Below are 19,924 nucleotides of genomic sequence, written 5' to 3' on the forward strand. Positions count from 1 at the left end.
GTCCTTGGGCAAGACACTTCACCCTTGCTCCTGATGGCTGCTGGCTAGCGCCTTGCATGGCAGCTCCCGCCATCAGTGTGTGAATGTGTGTGTGAATGGGTGAATGTGGAAATACTGTCAAAGCGCTTTGAGTACCTTGAAAGGTAGAAAAGCGCTATACAAGTATAACCCATTTATTTATTTATTTATATCAACAAAAACAGAAAAACGGACCAAAACGGATGTTTTTTTATATTCCGACACCGAAACCGGAAGTAGCGATTTAAAAACAGAACCATGAAAAAATACTTTACGATAGTGTTGTATGGTGCGTAATCAAATAATTTTTTGCCTTTACTTTTGTGTATTATGTGTGTAGAGATTTCTGAAAATGTTAGTCCTCGTTGTGCCATGTCTAATATCAACCGAAGACATTTAGCCATGCTTTGTTTTTGAATTTTCTTAAATAAATAAATGTCAAATAAATAATGAATATTCCTATTCAAATGATACACTAAAATAGAGCATTTAATTAATACAATGCAATTGCATATGAATTAATGGTGACACATTTTGTGTGACAAACGCACCCTTAAGCTCCTATTTAGAGCTCACTATGTATGTCCTAATTTGTGCGTACGTACAAGATCCATGCCATAACTCACCATTTTGTGACAAAGTCTTGAAAGTCGTTAGTGAATACGCCAAGTGGCAGTTTAGGAGGAGGCTGAGAAGGAAACAAAAATCAAAAGATAAATACAAATATGCTAATACATGAAATTGTTACTTCACGCATTATAAAACTGGTGTGTCTTTTCAAACCTCATTTACTATGTAGTCCAAAAGTTCAAAGATGGCCATAGCAGGTCTACTGTCCATCCCATGTCCTGTATGCAGCACATACGCACATGAAATCCAATAACGCTCTCTAAGCTAGAACAGCACGGTAAAATATGAAAAAAAAAGTAGTTTTTTTCCCCCACCGCTTACAGGCCTCCCTGGTGGTCTGGGCTTCTGCATGTTGCTGTGAGGCTCTCCCTCTCTCCCGTCCAGAACAGCCCGTCCGAAGATGCCCTCCAGTTCTTTGGCATCTGGCGGGGGGATGGGGTAGCGGCCGATCGCCAGCTCCACCAGGGACAGGCCCATACTCCACACGTCGGACTGAACCGAGTAGTGAGTGCCCTGCAGTCTCTCCGGCTGTTGAGGCAACACATGATCCATACATCAAAGGGAGAGAATGTAGAGGAACAGGTGGGGTGTACAAAATGATAGACACTAAGATTATTAGTCTATATGTCAATATTATGTATCTGTGTTTTGTCCTTTTGTTCTCAATCTAATTGCAACTTAGGTTGCAGAAACCTGACCATATGGAAAATGACTGCAATTTCCAAAACTAAATCAAAGTTTCTTTGGCTTGCGTTGTTGTTTCGGTTGTTTCTAATTGTTTTTATTGATTGTTATAGTTAGCAGGTTCAAAGGTGACAACCACAAAACTACGTAACATTTTGGATATATGTATAACTTTTTGAGTCACTTGGCAGATGATTCCCCTGCTTGGCACTCAGCATCAAGGGTTGGAATTGGGGGTTAAATCACCAAAATGATTCCCGGGCGCGGCACCGCTGCTGCCCACTGCTCCCCTCACCTCCCAGGGGGTGAACAAGGGGATGGGTCAAATGCAGAGGACAAATTTCACCACACCTAGTGTGTGTGACAATCATTGGTACTTTAACTTTAACTTTAACAAATGGACATGAACATAATTACAGTTGTCCTTCATATATGGCTATAAATCAGTTCCAGACATGATTGTGATAAATACATTTCTGCAAAGTAGGAATCCAACCATCCATCCGGCGGCGTGGGTGGGGGGAGGGAGACACTTAGGAGGAAGGCAGGGTACAACTTGGACCAGTCGCCATCCCATCACAGGGCCAACACAGATACACAACCATCCATATTCACATTCACACACTAGGGCCAATTTAGTGTGGCCAATCAACCCATCCCCAGGTGCATGTCATTTATCATAAATCAAATATGTTCATAGCTATAGCATGAGCACTTGTTTACGACCTTCCAAATAAATTGTTGAACATTATGACAGCCCTCTAAACATGAAATAATACCCTTTAGTTACCTTGACACTCTTTTAATCCATTATAGTAATGCTGCCTGAGGCTGAGCCAATCAGTGGTCACAATACTGAATAGCGCACTCTGATCTATTTGGTCTCTAGTGTGTCGTATTGATATTTTTAGTTATTTTAGTCATTTAATATAAAATATTTAAAGTCCAATGCGGCAAGGGACGACTGTATAGCATTTCATTCAATATAAATACTTTAAAAATTACTTTTGTTGTGTTTGTTATTGTGATTTGGTTTCAATACTTAAAAAGTAACTTCCCTCTACTATCAGTCCATTTGCAAGTATTGTGTAACTTTCTCCATGCTTGTAATTGGCTAAAAAGGTGTTAGGGTAATGGGCTATTTTCAAATCACATTTTTAAATGCAATGGGTAATGTATAAGTATAGGGCAATTGTTTCTTTTTGGACTCCAGAGAGGGGTAATCATTTTAAAGGTGTTCTTTTATGCAAAAGTGACAGAAATATGTGTCTGTAGAGTCTGTTTATAAGCAGCAAATTTGAGAATAATGTCATGTCCTTCATTCCTTTGCTCTATTTTAGAAATAGTCACTTTTGGAATTGCAGCTTCTTTTTTTTTCTTCTTTTTTTTTTTTTTGTCCTGTCCAGCTTCTCAGGCAAATCATATAGTTGATGTAGATGCCCATATCGGCTGTTCAGATTTACTTTACAAAAGAGAAGTGTAGGATACTTCTCTTGTTGCCTTATTTGTATTTGACTTTATTAAATGTATTTATATTATCATTTGGTGCAGCCGGGCCGGAGCAGGAGGGGATAGAAAGAGAAAAAAAGGAAGACAGAGGGGGGAAATGTGGGGACAAAAGGGGGATTAGACAGAAAGACAAAAACAACAACAGCAAACACAACAACAACATCAGCAAATACGACATGTACAAATATGATGGTAAAAGTAATAGCAAATAAGCAGTTAGCGAAAATAAAAAATAATACAGAAATGACAATGAGCATTATTACACTAAAAATGGAGCAATACAAATACCAATAGAAATAGCGCTATTGATAATGAACAATACCAATAGTTTACCTTTATTATCAACAATACAGTTGTTCAAATTTAACAATACATAAAAGTAATGATAACTTGAGATACGAAAGAATGCAGAAAAATGGAGGGGAAGAAAGAGAAGCAATCTACATTAACCTTGTAGATTGTTATAGTAACAATAGGTTAAGCTTTGTCAGAGTGCCATGTGTTATACCCAGTTTACCCTAGGGCAACAACATTAATATATGTTTGATGAAACGTGATTATGTGCATGAGTGTATGTGTGCATATGTACTTGTATATGTATATGTACAGTATGTGTATATCTGTGTTTGTACAGTGAATGTATATGTACAGTATGTGTATGTGTGTGTTTGTACAGTTTTTTTTAAATTTTTTTTAAGAACGACAAAATGAAAAACCTTTCCCTCTCATGGACATATTACCTCTGACTCTCCCCTAGCTAGGTGAGCCTGCCAAGTTTATAAACCCACCACTTCACAAAGGACAGTTTTGTAAATAAGCGGGCACATCTTAAAATAAAGGCACAAATCCGTCAATCAGCTACAGACAATGGGAACTGTACGTTTGATCATGTTGCTTATCTTCAGCGACTACGCTAACGTAGCACGATGTTGCTGTCAAAATGTGACTGTAATGTTAGCATTGTAGCTCATACAGTTATACTAGTGTTCCCACTCCTTAATAGGGATGGGCACCGAAACCCGCTTCCATAATGGCACCGGTGCTGATTTACACGGCAGTCACTGGACCGAAAAAAGAAGCAGCTGTCGGTGCCTTATTTTGGTACTAAGTGAATGAAGACTCAGTCACCTGCAACAAGTGCTCAGCGGTGATATTGTGCAAGTAACATTTTGTAAGTAATGTCGCGTCCCGACAGAAGCACACAGTGTCTGACAATTTTTTTAAGCTTTATTACCGACATTAACATGCCAATAGCAGCCCTTATAACGCTGTTAGCACGGCAGCTAGCCTAGCCAGTATCCACAACAACAACACAGCCATTCTTCATTACGCACCATTGAGTGAGCGAGGTTGCATTCAGGGACACCCGGATTTTTAAGAATCAAACATTACAACTCAAGTAATGTTTTGCCCTTTCTGTATTGTTGCAATAATAATGACACTTTATTGTAGATGTTACTATTTTTTAACGTATTACTTAGTTAAAGGTATGTATATATCCATCCATCCATTTTCTACCGCTTGTCCTGTTCAGGGTACTGGAGCCTATCTCAGCTGCATTCGGGCGGAAGGCGGGGTACACCCTGGACAAGTCGCCACCTCATCACAGGGCCAACACAGATAGACAGACAACATTCACACACTAGGTCTATATATATATATATATATATATATATATATATATATATATATATATATATATATATATATATATATATATATATATATATATATATATATATATATATATATATATATATATATATATATATATATATATATATATATATATATATATATATATATATATATATATATATATATATGTATGTATATATATATATATATATATATATGTATATATATATATATATATATATATATATATATATATATATATATATATATATATATATATATATATATATATATATATATATATATATTTTTTTATATTTATTTTTTAATTTTTTTTTTAGAAAAATGTGCATGTTTTTAATTTTTTAAGTACCGGTTTTGCCATCGTTTAAATAACCATTTGGTCCTAGTTTTGGTTAAAATGTAAACCAGAGGTACTGCATTGAGGTCGTTAAATTTTTTTGTCGATTACAATTTTTTTAATTATATTTTTGTATTTATATTATATTTCCACAAATTTAAATGTCTTTAAATACACATTAACATTTAACCAATAGATTGTAATGTAATTCAAGAATGACAGTAGCATGGCCGCCCAACTCACTGTGCAAAGATGAATAATTACATTATTTTTTATTATTATTATTAATATTGCCAGCTAACAATTAGGATGCTAGTTGTCAGATAGTAATTAGCGCAGCAGTTGCCAGCTACCGATTATTGTGCTAGTTGTCAACTAGCGATTAGCGTGACGGTTGCCAGCTAACGTTTACGGCGCTAGGTGTGAGCCAGCAATTAACGCGCCGGTTGCCAGCTAGTGATTAGTGTGCTAGTTGTCAGCTAGCGATTAGCAAACCAGTTGTCAGCTCATAATTAGGGTGCTAGTGGCCAGCTAGTGATTAGTGCGCTATTTGCCAATAGCTGTTAGCAGTGCTATACCGTATTATTTGCACAATAACAGGGTATCTTTAGGATCAGTTTAATGTAAAACAGAATCACAATTTTAGTAGAGGGTCCCTGCTCCTTCTGTGGATCAGTTTGGGGGTTCCTGGCCTGGAAAAGGTTGAAGACCCCTGATGTAAACGATACCCATCCCTACTCCTTAATTAAACGTTGTATCAGATAAATGGCACTTAAGTCGGACAAGGCTAGATTTGGGTCAACAGACACTTGAGACTTAAAATAGTTGAAAACAATATAATATGGAACCTTTCAAATATTTGTGTACTACATTGAGCAGGTAGATGTCCATGATAAAGAAGGGGACTGAGGGAAGCAAAATAACACAGTCAAAGAACACAGTTGCCGACATATGTGCCAAAGAACGCTCTCCTGGGCATGGCCCTCGCCTCTTGGCAGGGGAGTGAGAAGAAGGTAGAGGAAGGCGGGGCCCCTCAAGCAGAGGCAATGTGAGAGAAAAATAAGGGAAGGAAAGTGGGGCTGGGGCCAGAGGAAACGGGGTGGGGGCGCAGAGCTGACTCACCGACATGTAGGAACGCGTTCCAACAAAGGAGTTGGCCATGGAATCTATGAGCTGGCCGCTCACTCCGAAGTCGCACAGCTTGATCTCCCCGCGAGAGTTGACCAGAATGTTGGAGGGCTTCACATCTATGTGGCAGGCAAGTGGGGAGGGGCATTGATAAACAGACACTTATTAACTCACATACAGTATACAGTATCAGCTACTTTTGTTTGGATTGTACAGGAGGAAATGTCCCAAATAAATCCACTGCTCTAAGAAAGCTTCCTGATTTTGTTGTGTAGATTAGATTCAATTTTACTGTCATGGCACAAAGTACAAAGTCTTTATGATACCAAAGGGTGCAAAAACGAACCAAAAGTCAAATAGGTTGTCATAAGTGGAACTAGGGCTGGGCGATATATCGAGTTTGTAAGATATATCGATATATTCTTAAACAAGATATGAATTAGGAAAATATCCTAATATCGATATAATTTATTTCACGTTAAAATGACCAAACACCGCTTATTTGTTGTGTTCCTTGTTCTCCCCCGCTTCTCAGTCCCTCTTAACACTCCATGGGCTACTAATCCCCTCCCCTTCCTCCTTCCAAGACGTGCTAGCACGTATAAGAACATCCATGATTGGTTGGCTGTTTACTATGATGAGTCACGATTGGTTGACATTAGGGCAAAACATTAGGCACAGGCCAATCAGAGGCGAAAGGGAAATCACAACAGACATCCCAAATGACGACGAGAGAGTCGTAGAAGAGAAGAGGGAATTTTCAAGCGGGCGATTTATATATATTAAAAAAACTAGCGGAAGAGGGATTCTCTTCTTTAGATTGTTCTTTTAGCGATGTAGACCACGTCCAGGAAACGCACAATGCGTCTACTTGGCCACATTTGGGAAAATGTATGCGCCTGGATAAAACATTCATTTGAGTTGTTTACCATGTAAGCCCAAATCAAAACTCTTCTCGAGTTGCCAAGCCGGGCATATTTCACACAAGAAATGCTGCCAAAAATGTATGCCGAAGTGAGGAAGATCAAAGCCGCACAATTAACTCAAGTCGCAGAACCGGGCGTGTGTGACAGTCAATTACATCGTCGACCGGGAATTAAAAAGTGCCTGCCTGCAAACGTATTTTTTTATCTGAGTTTGATACATTTTGTATCAACACCTGTTTACAACCTTCCAAATAAATTGTTCAACATTATGACAGCCCTCTAAACATGAAATAATACCATTTAGTTACCATGGCACTCTTTTAATCCATTATAGTAATGCTGCCTGAGGCTGAGCCAATCAGTGGTCACAATACTGAATAGCACGCTCTGATCTATTTGGTCTCTAGTGTGTCCTATTGATATTTTTAGTTCTTTTAGTCATTTAAAAAAATCTAATATTTGAAGTCCAATGCGACAAGGGACGACTGTATAGCATTTCATTCAATATAAATACTTTTGAAATTACTTTTGTTGTGTTTGTTGTTGTGATTTGGTTTCAATACTTAAAAAGTAACTTCCCTCTACTATCAGTCCATTTGCAAGTATTGTGTAAAAATTATTTTAAAGGTGTTCTTTTATGCAAAAGTGACAGAAATATGTGTCTGTAGAGTCTGTTTATGAGCATCAAATTTGAGAAAAAAACATTGTGTATCATTTGCACAGCTATGTTCTTTATTTTACGTAGAAAGAATATTTTTCTATTTTATTTATGTTATGTAATTCTTAATTTATTTTCTGTGCTGTTAACACCCTTCTTGACTAAGTGAGTTAATAAAAGTGCCACTGACTGTTTACAGTACAGTTGTCATTCACTTCAATTTCAGTGAATCTCGCTCAAAAATGAATATCTTTATATGTATACTTACACTGGAAAATATATCGAGATATATATCGAATATCGAGTTTAAGTAAAAATATATCGAGATATATTCTTTCGTTTTTATTGCCCAGCCCTAAGTGGAACAATGTTAAAATCGTACACTTCCGAGGTCCTAGAAAAATATGTCTCTAAAATTGTTCTTTTTCTTTGGCTTTTTGGGAAAAAGATTCCAAAAGAAGTGCCTGTCCAATCATTTTGTTGTGTGTTTTACAATGTTTATTTTATTTTTACTCGTGTGACAACTGACAATGTTTATAAAATATGTAACGTGAGAACCATCTTCTTATCGTACCTTTTGACAACTCAAAGAAATGTGCAATTAACAAATCTCCATGAGCGTCGTAATGTGTTGTCAACGTAAAGGTGAAACCTTTTTGCTTTGGTTTCCAAGGGGGTTCACTTTTAATTTTTTATTAATTAAAAACGCATATGGTTTTTGCCAGGACTGATTAAAAAAAACCTCATTCATTTACTTTTATATATTGTCCTCATTAGGGTCACGGGGAACTAATTTCGGGCAACAGGTGAGTTAGACCTTAGACCTGCTGCCAGTTGATCCCAGGGCAGATATAGAAAAACAAGCATTCACACTCAGAACACAACGCCTACGTAAGCACAGGGAGAACATGCAAACTCTACACAGATAGGTTCCAACAGGCATTTGACCCTCAAACTCCTGACTTTGAGGCCAATATGCTAACTGCTAGGTCAATAAAGGGGTCATATTATGCAAAACCATTTTTTCTTATCTGTTGGTACCTGTTTTATTGTATTTGGGGTTCCCATAACTCCTGAAAATGTAAATCCAAAACAAACATGGAGGCCTGGCGGAGATATTAATAAACCACTTGTTCTTCTTTCCAAATGACCCGTTTGGAATTTGAGATTTTAGTGACACAGTTTGCCTTAGTTACATCAACATACTCTATCTCCATATACGGTAGAGGTTTATCCGAAGAGCTTTGCGCAAGTGTGCCGTTTTTATTCAGTTGTAGTTCAAAGTTGTACTTATTATATTCCTTATTTTTCTCTATCCTCTTGTTGTGAGGCAGACTGGCCTGTACATGCACATGCATGCTAAAACCCTCCACTGTTGTCATTTCTAATAAAACGTACTGTATAGTTCAAAATTATATCTGTCAGTAGACTCCATATGGCAGCACTAAAACCTACAACATGGCTGACGGGGTGGAGACACAGTTGAAGGGTGTTTGGCCTGGTGGTGGGCTTCGGCACGTAAATAAGACCACCCACAAAAGGGCGCATTCTGAAGAGACAGTCAGAAAGCGGCTTGAAGATGGTCTGTAAAACCAAATCTGTGCACAATTTGGATCAAAGAACCATCATTACATGTTATGTAGACCACAAGGAAGTGTTTTGAATGTAGGAAAAAATAACGTGTATCAAAGATTACAGAATATTCACAGTGGTTATCTTATTTTTACACTTGTATTGCAGTTAAGAATGAAATGTTAATTTTAAAATACACACAAGTCTTATGATAATGACAGTTTTGACTATAAGAATTATTGATTTTTAAATTTTTTTTATGGGAAATTAAGTTTTGAAATTCTGGTCACCAGCATTTCGGACCGTAAAATAGGGTACTAAATAATGTGTACTTATAGTACGTTATTAGCTCAATATAATTACAGTTGCACAGTAGAAGACGGTGTGGCTCGATTGGAGTGCCAGCAACCTGAGGGTTCCTGGTTCCGCAATGCCAGTCACTTCCGTTGTGTCCTTGAGTAAGACACGTCACCCTTACTCCCAATGGGTCGTGGTTAGAATGTGTCTGTGAATGGGTGAATGTGGAAATAGTGTGAAAGCGCTTTGAGTACCTTGAAGGTACTAAGGCTATGTCTATACTAAGCCCAATAACCCCTTAAACGAATTATTATTTAGCCTAAGCCCCGTTTCAGCCACTCTAAACCATCGTTTAAGGTTGCCCTCCTTGGATAATTTTTTACACGGGTAAGTGCGCCGTGTATTTCTTGAATCTCCGGCTCTTAGCTTTGTATGGACTCATCGATCGTTTACAAACTGAGTTCGGAGAGGAAGTGACGCCAGAAAGACCGCGCCCCACACAGGAAGTAACGTCAGAAAGAACGCGCCACAGCCAGCTTCATAACAGCCTGTTTCCACTCGGATGTACCGCATTTTTTGGATTATAAGTCGCTCCGGAGCATAAATCGCACCGGCCAAAAATGCATAACAAAGAAAGAAAAAAAACATATATAAGTCGCACTAGAGTATAAATCGCATTTTTTGGGGACATTTTTCGCCAGTCCCTTACAAGTTTCTCGCTTACTCCAAACTTTCTTTCTGCTGCTCGATTGCCATTTTCTGCTGCATATTTCACTACTTCCAGCTTGTAACCTGCAGTATATGATTTCCTTTTCGGTGCCATTTTTGTTCAGCCCTTCTCAGTTTTTATAAGTTACCGCCAATGTTGAAATGATACATTTTCATAGGTACGGAAGTAGTAGCAGGTAGCATCTTTTTTTTCACAATGCACTTCTGCCATGACCCGCCCCCGCCGAATTGTTATTGGTTGACGTGTGTGTGTGATATACGCCTAGTCTCTTACGTGAATGAGATAAATAATATTATTTGATATTTTACGGTAATGTGTCAATAATTTCACACATAAGTCGCTCCAGAGTATAAATCGCACCCCCGGCCAAACTATGAAAAAAACTGCGATTTATAATCCGAAAAATACGGTAAACACTAGAAATATGGAGGCGAGTCATTCAGACATGCCTGTGTTTCTCCTTCCTCTACATGTACAGACGCTTGTGGAAATCACACATGAATACCTTAAGAGAAAGCGACTGCAGCCATTTCGGATACAACACTTCTCAGACGGTAAGAGAACTTTCCAATGTCCAGGTCAGCTGTGATTGTACTTATCGAAAAACTTTGTCCATTTGTCGAAGGAGAGACAATAAGAATGCGGACTCCCGTGGATGTGATAAAAAAAAGGTAGCGTGTGCTTTGTATTACATGGCCGACGAGGGAAGACTACGGAACACATTGAATGCATTTGGACTGGCAAAGTAGACTATCAGTTATTGTCCGCCATGTATGTCGCAGACTCAACGTCTCGGTTTAGAGTATATAAAGTCACCAAAAACGAATGGACAATGAAGGTGAAGGCAAAAGAGTGAGGAGTGTCCTGACCAGATATCTAGATCCCTAGATTGACTGTAGTAAAATGTTCTTTATCCCATTGTTTACTTTCACGTGTCCAATAAAGATTTGATTAATTAATGATGGCTCAGGTGTGATTCACTACAGTAGGGCCCCACAACACACTGGATTCCAGTTAATTGAAATACCACAACATTGGATATTGTTCAGATAAGTTACATTTAGTTTAAGAACGTGCACACAAAGCAACACTGGAGGCGACTATGACGTGCGCATTTTCCGCGCATGCATACTAGGTAGCGTTGCGCCGGCGGACGGGCGGTGGGTGTGGGGGCGGGGGTCTTAAACGACCATTGTGTGTGTGTGTGTGTGGACAAGGTTGAGGTTAGGTGGGATTTACCCTGGATAACTTAGTGTAGAAGGGGCTGAGTATACAAGCTATACAAGTACAACCCAGTTACCCATTTAGAAAGATACACTAGGGTAGAAATAATTACGTACATAACAGTGCCAAATCACGCCTTGCCTTTTGTCGTTTGAGGTGGGACTCTCCAAGACAAGTAAGGGAGTGACTGACTAAAGAGATGTCATGAAGGGAGGGGGGGGGGCTTTTGTCCTTTGAGGTGTGACTCTCCAAGACAAGTAAGGGAGTGACTGACTAAAGAGATGGCATGAAGGGAGGGAGGGAAGGGCGCACAGGGTGAGGTTGTTCATAATCACATTTGAGAGGCTGTAATTACCGCCGGAGCTCACAAACAACTCTGTCTTGGAGTACCACTGACCTGAGACACTTCATTTGCTAAGATACTGTCACAATAACCCCTAATATATAAAAACACTAATGATCATTGTTACCTCTGTGCATGATCTGGTGCTTTTCTCGCAGGTATGCCAGACCTCTTAAAACCTGGTGAAAGCAACAAACAACAAGAGGTATATTTGACACATACTAGTATGCAAGTAAAATATCACGTCATAAAATGACTGCAATACATACAGCTATGCTAACTTTCCCCAGGATTTCCTCTGGAATTTTTCGGGCCTCCTTTAGAACCTGGTCCAGGGATCCACCATCCTATTGTGGAGAAGACACATACTGCATATACTATTCTGTTGATATGTTATGTTGATAAAATAGGACTATCATCGTCGCGTCTCACCATGTGCTCCATACAGATGCTGATCTCGCCGTCACTGTAGAAGGCGCCGTAGAAACCCACAATGTACGGGGAGTTGCATTCATGTAGGACTTGCAGCTCTCTGATGATCTGGTTCCTGATGGCCGGCTTGATTTCCAAGTGAATCAACTGAGACAGGGCAGGATGGATGAAGGAGACTGAAATAGCTTACAATTAAACATGCCTGCATTATCAAAACTAAAGAAGCATTTGCGAGTCCTGTGAAGGCAGCAGAATGCCCTCACTGAACCTCTTTACATTCCTTGCAAAATACAACAGAATAACGGTTATCATGACCAAAATGATCAGTTATCATAATCACGTTATTGTTGAATGTGCTCAAAAAGCACTTATACACACAATGAAATATTTTCATCAAGTAGTTTTTTAAATAACTAAAATAGACTGATAGAAAACTCACTATATTGCATGTTTTGTGTTTCTTATGCTTCACTGATAGTGTTTTAGTCTTAGTATGTTATCTGTTACCATGGCTAAGCCTTTGTTTTTAAATATTACTTTGTACTAGAAGGAATATTTGGGCACCTCACGATTCGATAACGATTCAATTAAAAATCGAATATTGAGTCATCTTTAATTTATGTATATTGATGCAGTTTTACATTCCTTTTCGTTTCACTAAATAAGTGTTTATCACCAGCAACTTTAAAAAAAACAGTGCATTTGTAATAAGAAACAGTTAAATTAATTCCCACATTTATTAAATTAATGGAAATGTGTGCAGAACTGGAACATAATAGCCGTATAATAAAAGAGATGGTCAGATCGCTCGGTAAGGTGGCTCGCTGCAGTCAGCCACATTTTAGAACTGTCTGCATTACTTTATTTACAATATAAGGGGGCGTGGCTCGGGGCTTGGTCAATATGACATCTTCATATATATGACATCATTTTGATTTGCAATGATGGATATATTTTCTTTAAAAAGGCTACACAAATATTTTATGTATATCTAAAAACAAATATTAGTGTTATTTATTAATAATACCATTAATTATATTTTTTAAAAAAAATTCTTATATCACCAGAATCACAATCTCAGCTTTAACACAAGAAATGTGACTTGCTAGACTGTGCTCTCTTTGTTTAATGCAGTTTCTATTGTTGCTTATTGTAAAAGTTACACAGGCTACACTTTATTCTGCCCTCCCTGAATGTTGCGATTTAGTTTTGCCAAATATATAAAGAGTCCTTTGAATTAGATTTGAAAAAAATAACTTTAGGTGTTTTGTTGATATTCTTCACAATAAAGTCACTGTAAAACTAACCACACTAAAGAAAGTACATTATATATACACATGAAGTGCACATACACGTAGGAATCACGTTAGATTAATAATATAATTTGGAATCAACTGAAAAAAGCAATACAATAATGCAGGATGAAGGTTGAACTCTAACGCCGCTAGTTCAATACTAACATACAAGGGATTAGCGCGTAGACAAGCTAACTCAAATTAGCATGGACAATCGCAGGCACATGTACTGTATATAAACGGTCAATAACCGTAACATTCATATCTATGGACAATTTGCAGTCTCCAAGGAGGCTAACATCCATATTTTTGGAATGTGGGAGTGCACTCTCCACTCGGAGACGTCCAAACGGTGGTTCAAACACGCACATGGCATAGAGTAGAAGTTAAGTTATTGTTGATAGTAATGTCAAAATAACTAGGGTAGTTTACACGAGCTTGAACAAGAAATGCATTTATTAGTTTAAAATACCTTTCTCTTCAATTTTCTCTCCTTAGTTTTGCCGGGTGTCAACTTTGTTTCGGTGCGCGACCAGTTTCTGACAGGTGATTTAGATGCACGTTTTTTTTTTCAAATAAAGCAATGAGGAATGTTTTTATGATATTTGAGCTGTTTTTCAAACTTATTGCAGCCAATAATACATAAATAGACTATATACAATATGTCCATTCTTACAATATATCACTTAAATTTGTTTTCATGTTTAAAAAAAAAAGTTTTCATGAAAAAAAAAAAAAAAGAAAAACTATTTTGAAGGTGTGGAGGCATTAATCTTGCCGTGGCGTTGCGCTACGATCGTTTACATGTAGGGTAAACCCTGGCTTGTAAAGTTGCAGAGGTACTTAGAGATGGATTATGTTTACATTTAGATTTTTCAGCCGCCCATTTAGTAAAACGATTTTTCCCCTGCTTGTTGCAACCATGTAATCAAATCTATTAAGTCTTGCTGCATCAAGAAAAGTACAGAAAATAACCACTAAATTATTATTAATTTTTGTTATTAAATATTTTTGATTACAACTTTCTTCTGATGTTATTCTCATAAATATTTTTTTCGGGTAATATCACGTTATTCTTAAAGTAACATTACAACTTTGATCTAATCTTTCAACCTTTTTCCTGTACAATTCCAGTTCTTCACAGACCCCTCTCATGTCTGTGAGTATATTTTATCTTTTCATGGGACTTAAGTATAATTGCCACTTTCTCCTCACAATATCACGTCATAACTTTTTATTTTAGTCAGGTAAATTTACTTTTTTTCTTAAAATTTTACAAGTACATTATTTATGCAAGTTAACTTTTTTTATTGTTATTCTCCCATTGTTGCAACTTTTTTTAGCAGCATACACCATTTTTCTTGTAATGTTTTAACTATCTTTGTAAAAGAAAGCTCCTTTTTCTCATAACATTGCAACTTTGTTCTTGTAAATCACATTCCGACATTTTCCGATGCTATTACAATATTCTCATAATAACACGTTTTCATAGTGATAATACATCTTTTTCTTTCTGTATTACGTTATTCTTGCAACACAATAACTTTTATCACAATATACTTTTTTTTGGTGTGTGTTTTCTTTACACTTTTGTCTTAATTGCAGGGGTGCCCACACTTTTTCAGCAGGCAAGCTACTTATCAAATCACCAAGTTGAGGTGATCTACCTCATACAGTGTGTGTGTATGTATGTATGTATATATATATATATATATATATATATATATATATATATATATATATATATATATATATATATATATATATATATATATATATATATATATATATATTTGATTTTTTGTTAACATGTTAAAGGTGTTTAATAAAAATACAAGCATTTTTAACGCATATAGATTTCCTTATTTCTTTAAGACAATAATATAAGTTGGTGTATTACTTTATTCTGATGACTTGCATCGTAATCAGACAGGATCTACAGTAGTGCTGAGTTCCACAACTTCAAATTTAAATTGTGGAGGAAAAAAACCTCCTTCTCTCTTTCAAATACCACGTGGAAATGGTTGTTTTGAGCTTTTTATTTGTCCAGCTTCCATACTCGCTTTTATACACTTTACAAAAATACATTGGAGATAACTCCGTAGCTCTGTAGTTTATGTGTGCTCGTTTTCTCAGACCCTTATTTTGTTCACGTAGGCAAGAAGGACCAGCAATTTTATTGTGAAGACAGGATCTGTGCGGTCAGTCTTTCGACTTTTGATGGCCAGTACAGAGAGAGAGTCTGGTAAAATTAAAATGTGCTTCTGGCGTTCCAGCCGGTCATTTTTTGTCTTCATACTGAACTCGCAGCCGTCATCTGACAAGATCTTCGGGTGCCGCGAATGCCAATCAAGTGAAAATTGATGAATGCTAATTTTTAGGCCTATTTTTTTTTCAATGCCTTGCGATCGATCGACACACCCTCCACGATCAAATGTTAGCTCGCGATCGACCTGATACATTGTAAGATTCCCACTTTTCATTCATATCTTCATATTTTTCCTGATAACAGTACAACATTTTTCCCATAACGTTACAACTTTTTCTTCATAACATTACAACGCTTACATAACAGTACAACTTTTTTCTCAAAATACTGCATTATTACTTTTCATTTAATTCCTTGCATCATTACACTGTTTCTGCAACTTTTTTCTCATTACTCTCACATCATTACAACTTTTCTTCTTTCCTCCCATTTTTCTCATAAAGTTACAACTTTTTCCTCGTAAGATTATGCCACTTTTCTCATAACGTTACAGCTGTTTCTAGGTGACATTAGGCTTTCTTCTCTTAAGTCTTCTTTTTTCCTCACAGTATTACATCATTCTCGCATATTTGAGAACTTTTTCTTCTGGTAAGATTACATCCTTTTTTGGAATGTTACATCATTACAAGTTTTGTTGTGACATTACAGATTCTTTAGGTTATTTTATTATTGTAACATTACAACTTTTTTTCTTGTACCTTTGTTTTCAAGTAACATTACGACTTTTCTCTCATAACATTACATTTTCCTCTAAACATTACATTTTTTGAATAACGCTACAATTTTATAGATTTTTCCTCATAACCTGATAACTGTGAGGTAACATTTTGTTTTCTCACAATGTTACATAGTCAGGAAATTACTTTTTTCTTGTAATCTTACGACAGTTTCCATGCAATATTACATTATTTCGGTTACTATTACCTTTTTTATTGGCATTCTCACATCATATCTTTTTTTCTATTAACATTCCGACATTTTTCTCACAACGCTGCAATCTACATATCCTAGAGGGGACCTATGAGGATTTTTTGTCTTTTCTGACTTATAAATATTGTTACAATGTGAGGATCTCATTGTAAAGTGCCTTCGACCGTTGTGTTTTACTATCTTTTTAAAAAAAAATAATGGCTACATGATGTAGACGTACATATTTGGACATTAAGTATAAGCTATCTGCTTCATGCTGTGAGACTATAATGTCTGTTGCCTTCTCCAATTTTTTCCTCACAAAATACATTATACTGTAATTATTTTATTTTAGGCATGCAACTTTTTTCTGAAATTTTTCTCGCAACATTACATTATTTTTATAACTTTACAACATTTTCCTGTTACATTATTACACCGCTTTTCGAGGAAGATTACATTACTCTCACAATGAATTTTCTTGTCACAATTTCTTTCCTGTAATAGTATTACTTTTTCTCGGAATATTGCAATGTTATTCTTCAAACTTTATGATTTTTTTTGTTATTAGTAGCCTCTGACTGAATAAAGAGGATCATCTATTTGAGTTGAGCACAAAGACAAGGTCCAATGTTCACCTACGATAAATGAGCGTTCCTTCTCACCTTACGAGCCATGACCAGACCCGACGGCTTGTGACGGACTTTGTTAACCACCCCTCCATTGCCGGCACCCAGCTCGCAAATGGGGTCGAAGTCCTCGTCCTTGAGCTCTCCTACTTGGGCTTTCTGGGTGAGGAAGGCTTCCAGTCGTTTCTTCTGCTGCTCATCCAGATCCAGCTCTCCCAGCTTTTTCTGTAAGGCCTCTAGGTTTGCTCTGTGAAGAGAATAGCTTTGCTCAGAACTTGATGGTGGGTGCACCGTCCACTGTTATGTACTACGGATAAGCAGGCCTGGAATTTTTACTTTTTAAGTGTTGTCTTAAAGGAGGGCTCATATCTTATGGCACCAAGGCAAGTTAAAAGGGCACCAAGGCAAAAATGGCACCTGATGGCCTTAAGACATAACTGCACTTTTTGTCCATATAGATAAAAATAGTGTTCATGTATGAGATCTAGGGCTGCCAATTATGGCCAAAGTAATAATTAAGATTATTGCTATCAATATCGAAATCATGATTACTGATTGTTAGGTAAAGCAGTGTTGGGGTGTGAACGTAATACCATCATGTAATTTGTAATTAGGGTTGGGTATCGTTTGAATTCGAACGATTCCGATTCCGGTTCTTTGTTTCGATTCCGATTCCTGACGATCCTCGATTCCGATTCTTTTAGGAGACAGGGTCAAAAAAAAGTTTAGGATATTTTAAATGAGCTAGCTAACCTACAGTCTTTCTGAATGAAATAGTCTGACATTCTCCATTAATTTTAATTCTATTAACTTTTTATGAACTTTACTATAATTTCCTCACAGGGCTGTTTTCAACTAGAATATAAATATCAAATCTATGAACTTGAATATAAATATTATAAATTATGAATACATTTTCCCAGGGGTACACTTTCCTCAAGAGAGCTTTATTTTTGAAAACCTCATGAAAACACCTTTACACACACAAGTGTATGATGCTGCAGGTACTTAAAAATGTTACCGTGCTCCCACTGATGGGCTAACCTGGTGCAGAAAAGCAAATAAACAATAAGAAACAACTTGCAAAACCCAGTCCAGATTAGCAGCAGGTACAGTATAAAATCAGAGACAGTTCTTGTTTAGGAAAATGACCATATCCGCCTTCTCAGGCAGGATGCGTGAGCGTTCCGGACAGATAGTGTCTCCTGCTGTGGAAAATACACGTTCGCTGGGTGTGGAAGAAGCTTGAACGCATAAATAGGAGAAAGCGCGATCTGACAGCAAAGGATAAGTATTTTGTTGGTTCCACCACCATGCAGCAGGGTCGTCAGACATAAGTATCGGTGGAACGTCCTGGTACATCTGCAGCTCTCTCTCCACTCGTTTCTTGATGGACATGGAGCTCTGTTATTTCGCGGTTATTTCTTTTTTTTTTTGTAAAGTAAAGCCACACTTTCGACTGCCGACGCCCGCTATCCATGCTTGAGCTTGACTGACTCGCTCGGCTATGCTAACACTTCCGGGGGTGGGCGCTTCTTCGTTGGTGCTCAGCGGCTTCTTCTTCCGGTTCGGCGGACTTTTTTTCTTTTCTTTCTCCGGTCGGCGGACTGGGTATCGAAAATAGGAATCGAAATTTAAACTTTTGAACGATACCGGGAGAATCGGAAAGCTAGTCCCGGTTCCAATCGATACTCGATACCCAACCCTATTTGTAATGTCTAATAAAAAGGCTATAGATAAACATTATCCATATATCTGAAGACAAATATTAGTTTTTTTAATAATATCAATTTGTCAGCATTTTGTCATTACATGATGCCTTTATCTCTATTTTTACATTTTGATAGAGGGAGGTTTTTTTTTGTATTATATATATATATATATATATATAAATATATATATATATATATATATATATATATATATTTAAGTTATGTACATTTATATGTACATGTAGATACTGTATCGGGACAGATCCATTAAAGTTGGAGCAGAAATATGTCGTATAGGATACACAATAAAACATTAACAAAATACTGTGTCACCTCTATGGTTTTTAAAGTAATACCTTTGTGACATAAGTAATGTAAAAAAAAAAGATGGTGTTTACTTTTTGATATCAAAATAAAACACAAAGCAGTTTGGCTAATGAAGATGAAGTCTAACAAACAAGCTTTGTTCTTCAACGCCTCCTAGTGGTTCAGTACAACAGTTTGGCCAACAAAAAAACCCAAATCTTCGGAGTGACACCTCTCACATTGAATAGGCAATCTTCACAGCCTGCGTTCAGTTCGATGAGATGACAAAACATTAAGCTAGTACTGCTGTTATTTGAACATGAATACAGTTTGCAGTTAAATAAATGACGAGTGATCATCCCAGTCAATAAACTAAAGACTTTATAAACAAGTTGTAACAACGTTCCCAACACATTGCCTGCTGCATGTTTCCTCACGTCATTAACTCTCAGTCACAGCTGATGGACGCTGTGTTGAGAAAATAGAAGCAAAATCAAATAGTTTTTCTCCTTCGCTGTATACTTTGTGTGGGGACAAGTTCGTCTGTCTCCAATATTGTCCACACCTGTCTCCATCTAACAGCAGTGCACTCTTAAACGCACGCCGGGAAGCGAGGGAAAAATGACGTTAAACCAATCGCTTGGCTCCGTTTAC

At 37.1% G+C, this 19,924-nt stretch overlaps 1 protein-coding gene across 1 annotated transcript in view; it reads right to left on the bottom strand.

The window, feature by feature from the left end:
* The window catches only part of map2k2a (mitogen-activated protein kinase kinase 2a), a 31,075-nt gene that overhangs the window by 7,577 nt on the left and 3,574 nt on the right, over positions 1-19,924 (bottom strand). The window contains exons 3-10 of the mRNA XM_062038774.1: positions 17,289-17,499; positions 12,151-12,297; positions 11,988-12,065; positions 11,846-11,897; positions 5,963-6,087; positions 963-1,176; positions 802-866; positions 645-706 (exon numbers count right to left, since the gene is read on the bottom strand). Coding sequence (XP_061894758.1) covers positions 645-706; positions 802-866; positions 963-1,176; positions 5,963-6,087; positions 11,846-11,897; positions 11,988-12,065; positions 12,151-12,297; positions 17,289-17,499 — 954 coding nt within the window. The remainder of the gene's footprint in view (positions 1-644; positions 707-801; positions 867-962; positions 1,177-5,962; positions 6,088-11,845; positions 11,898-11,987; positions 12,066-12,150; positions 12,298-17,288; positions 17,500-19,924) is intronic.

Source organism: Entelurus aequoreus, linkage group LG27 (genome assembly GCF_033978785.1).
Source record: "Entelurus aequoreus isolate RoL-2023_Sb linkage group LG27, RoL_Eaeq_v1.1, whole genome shotgun sequence".
NCBI classification, from domain to species: domain Eukaryota; kingdom Metazoa; phylum Chordata; class Actinopteri; order Syngnathiformes; family Syngnathidae; genus Entelurus; species Entelurus aequoreus.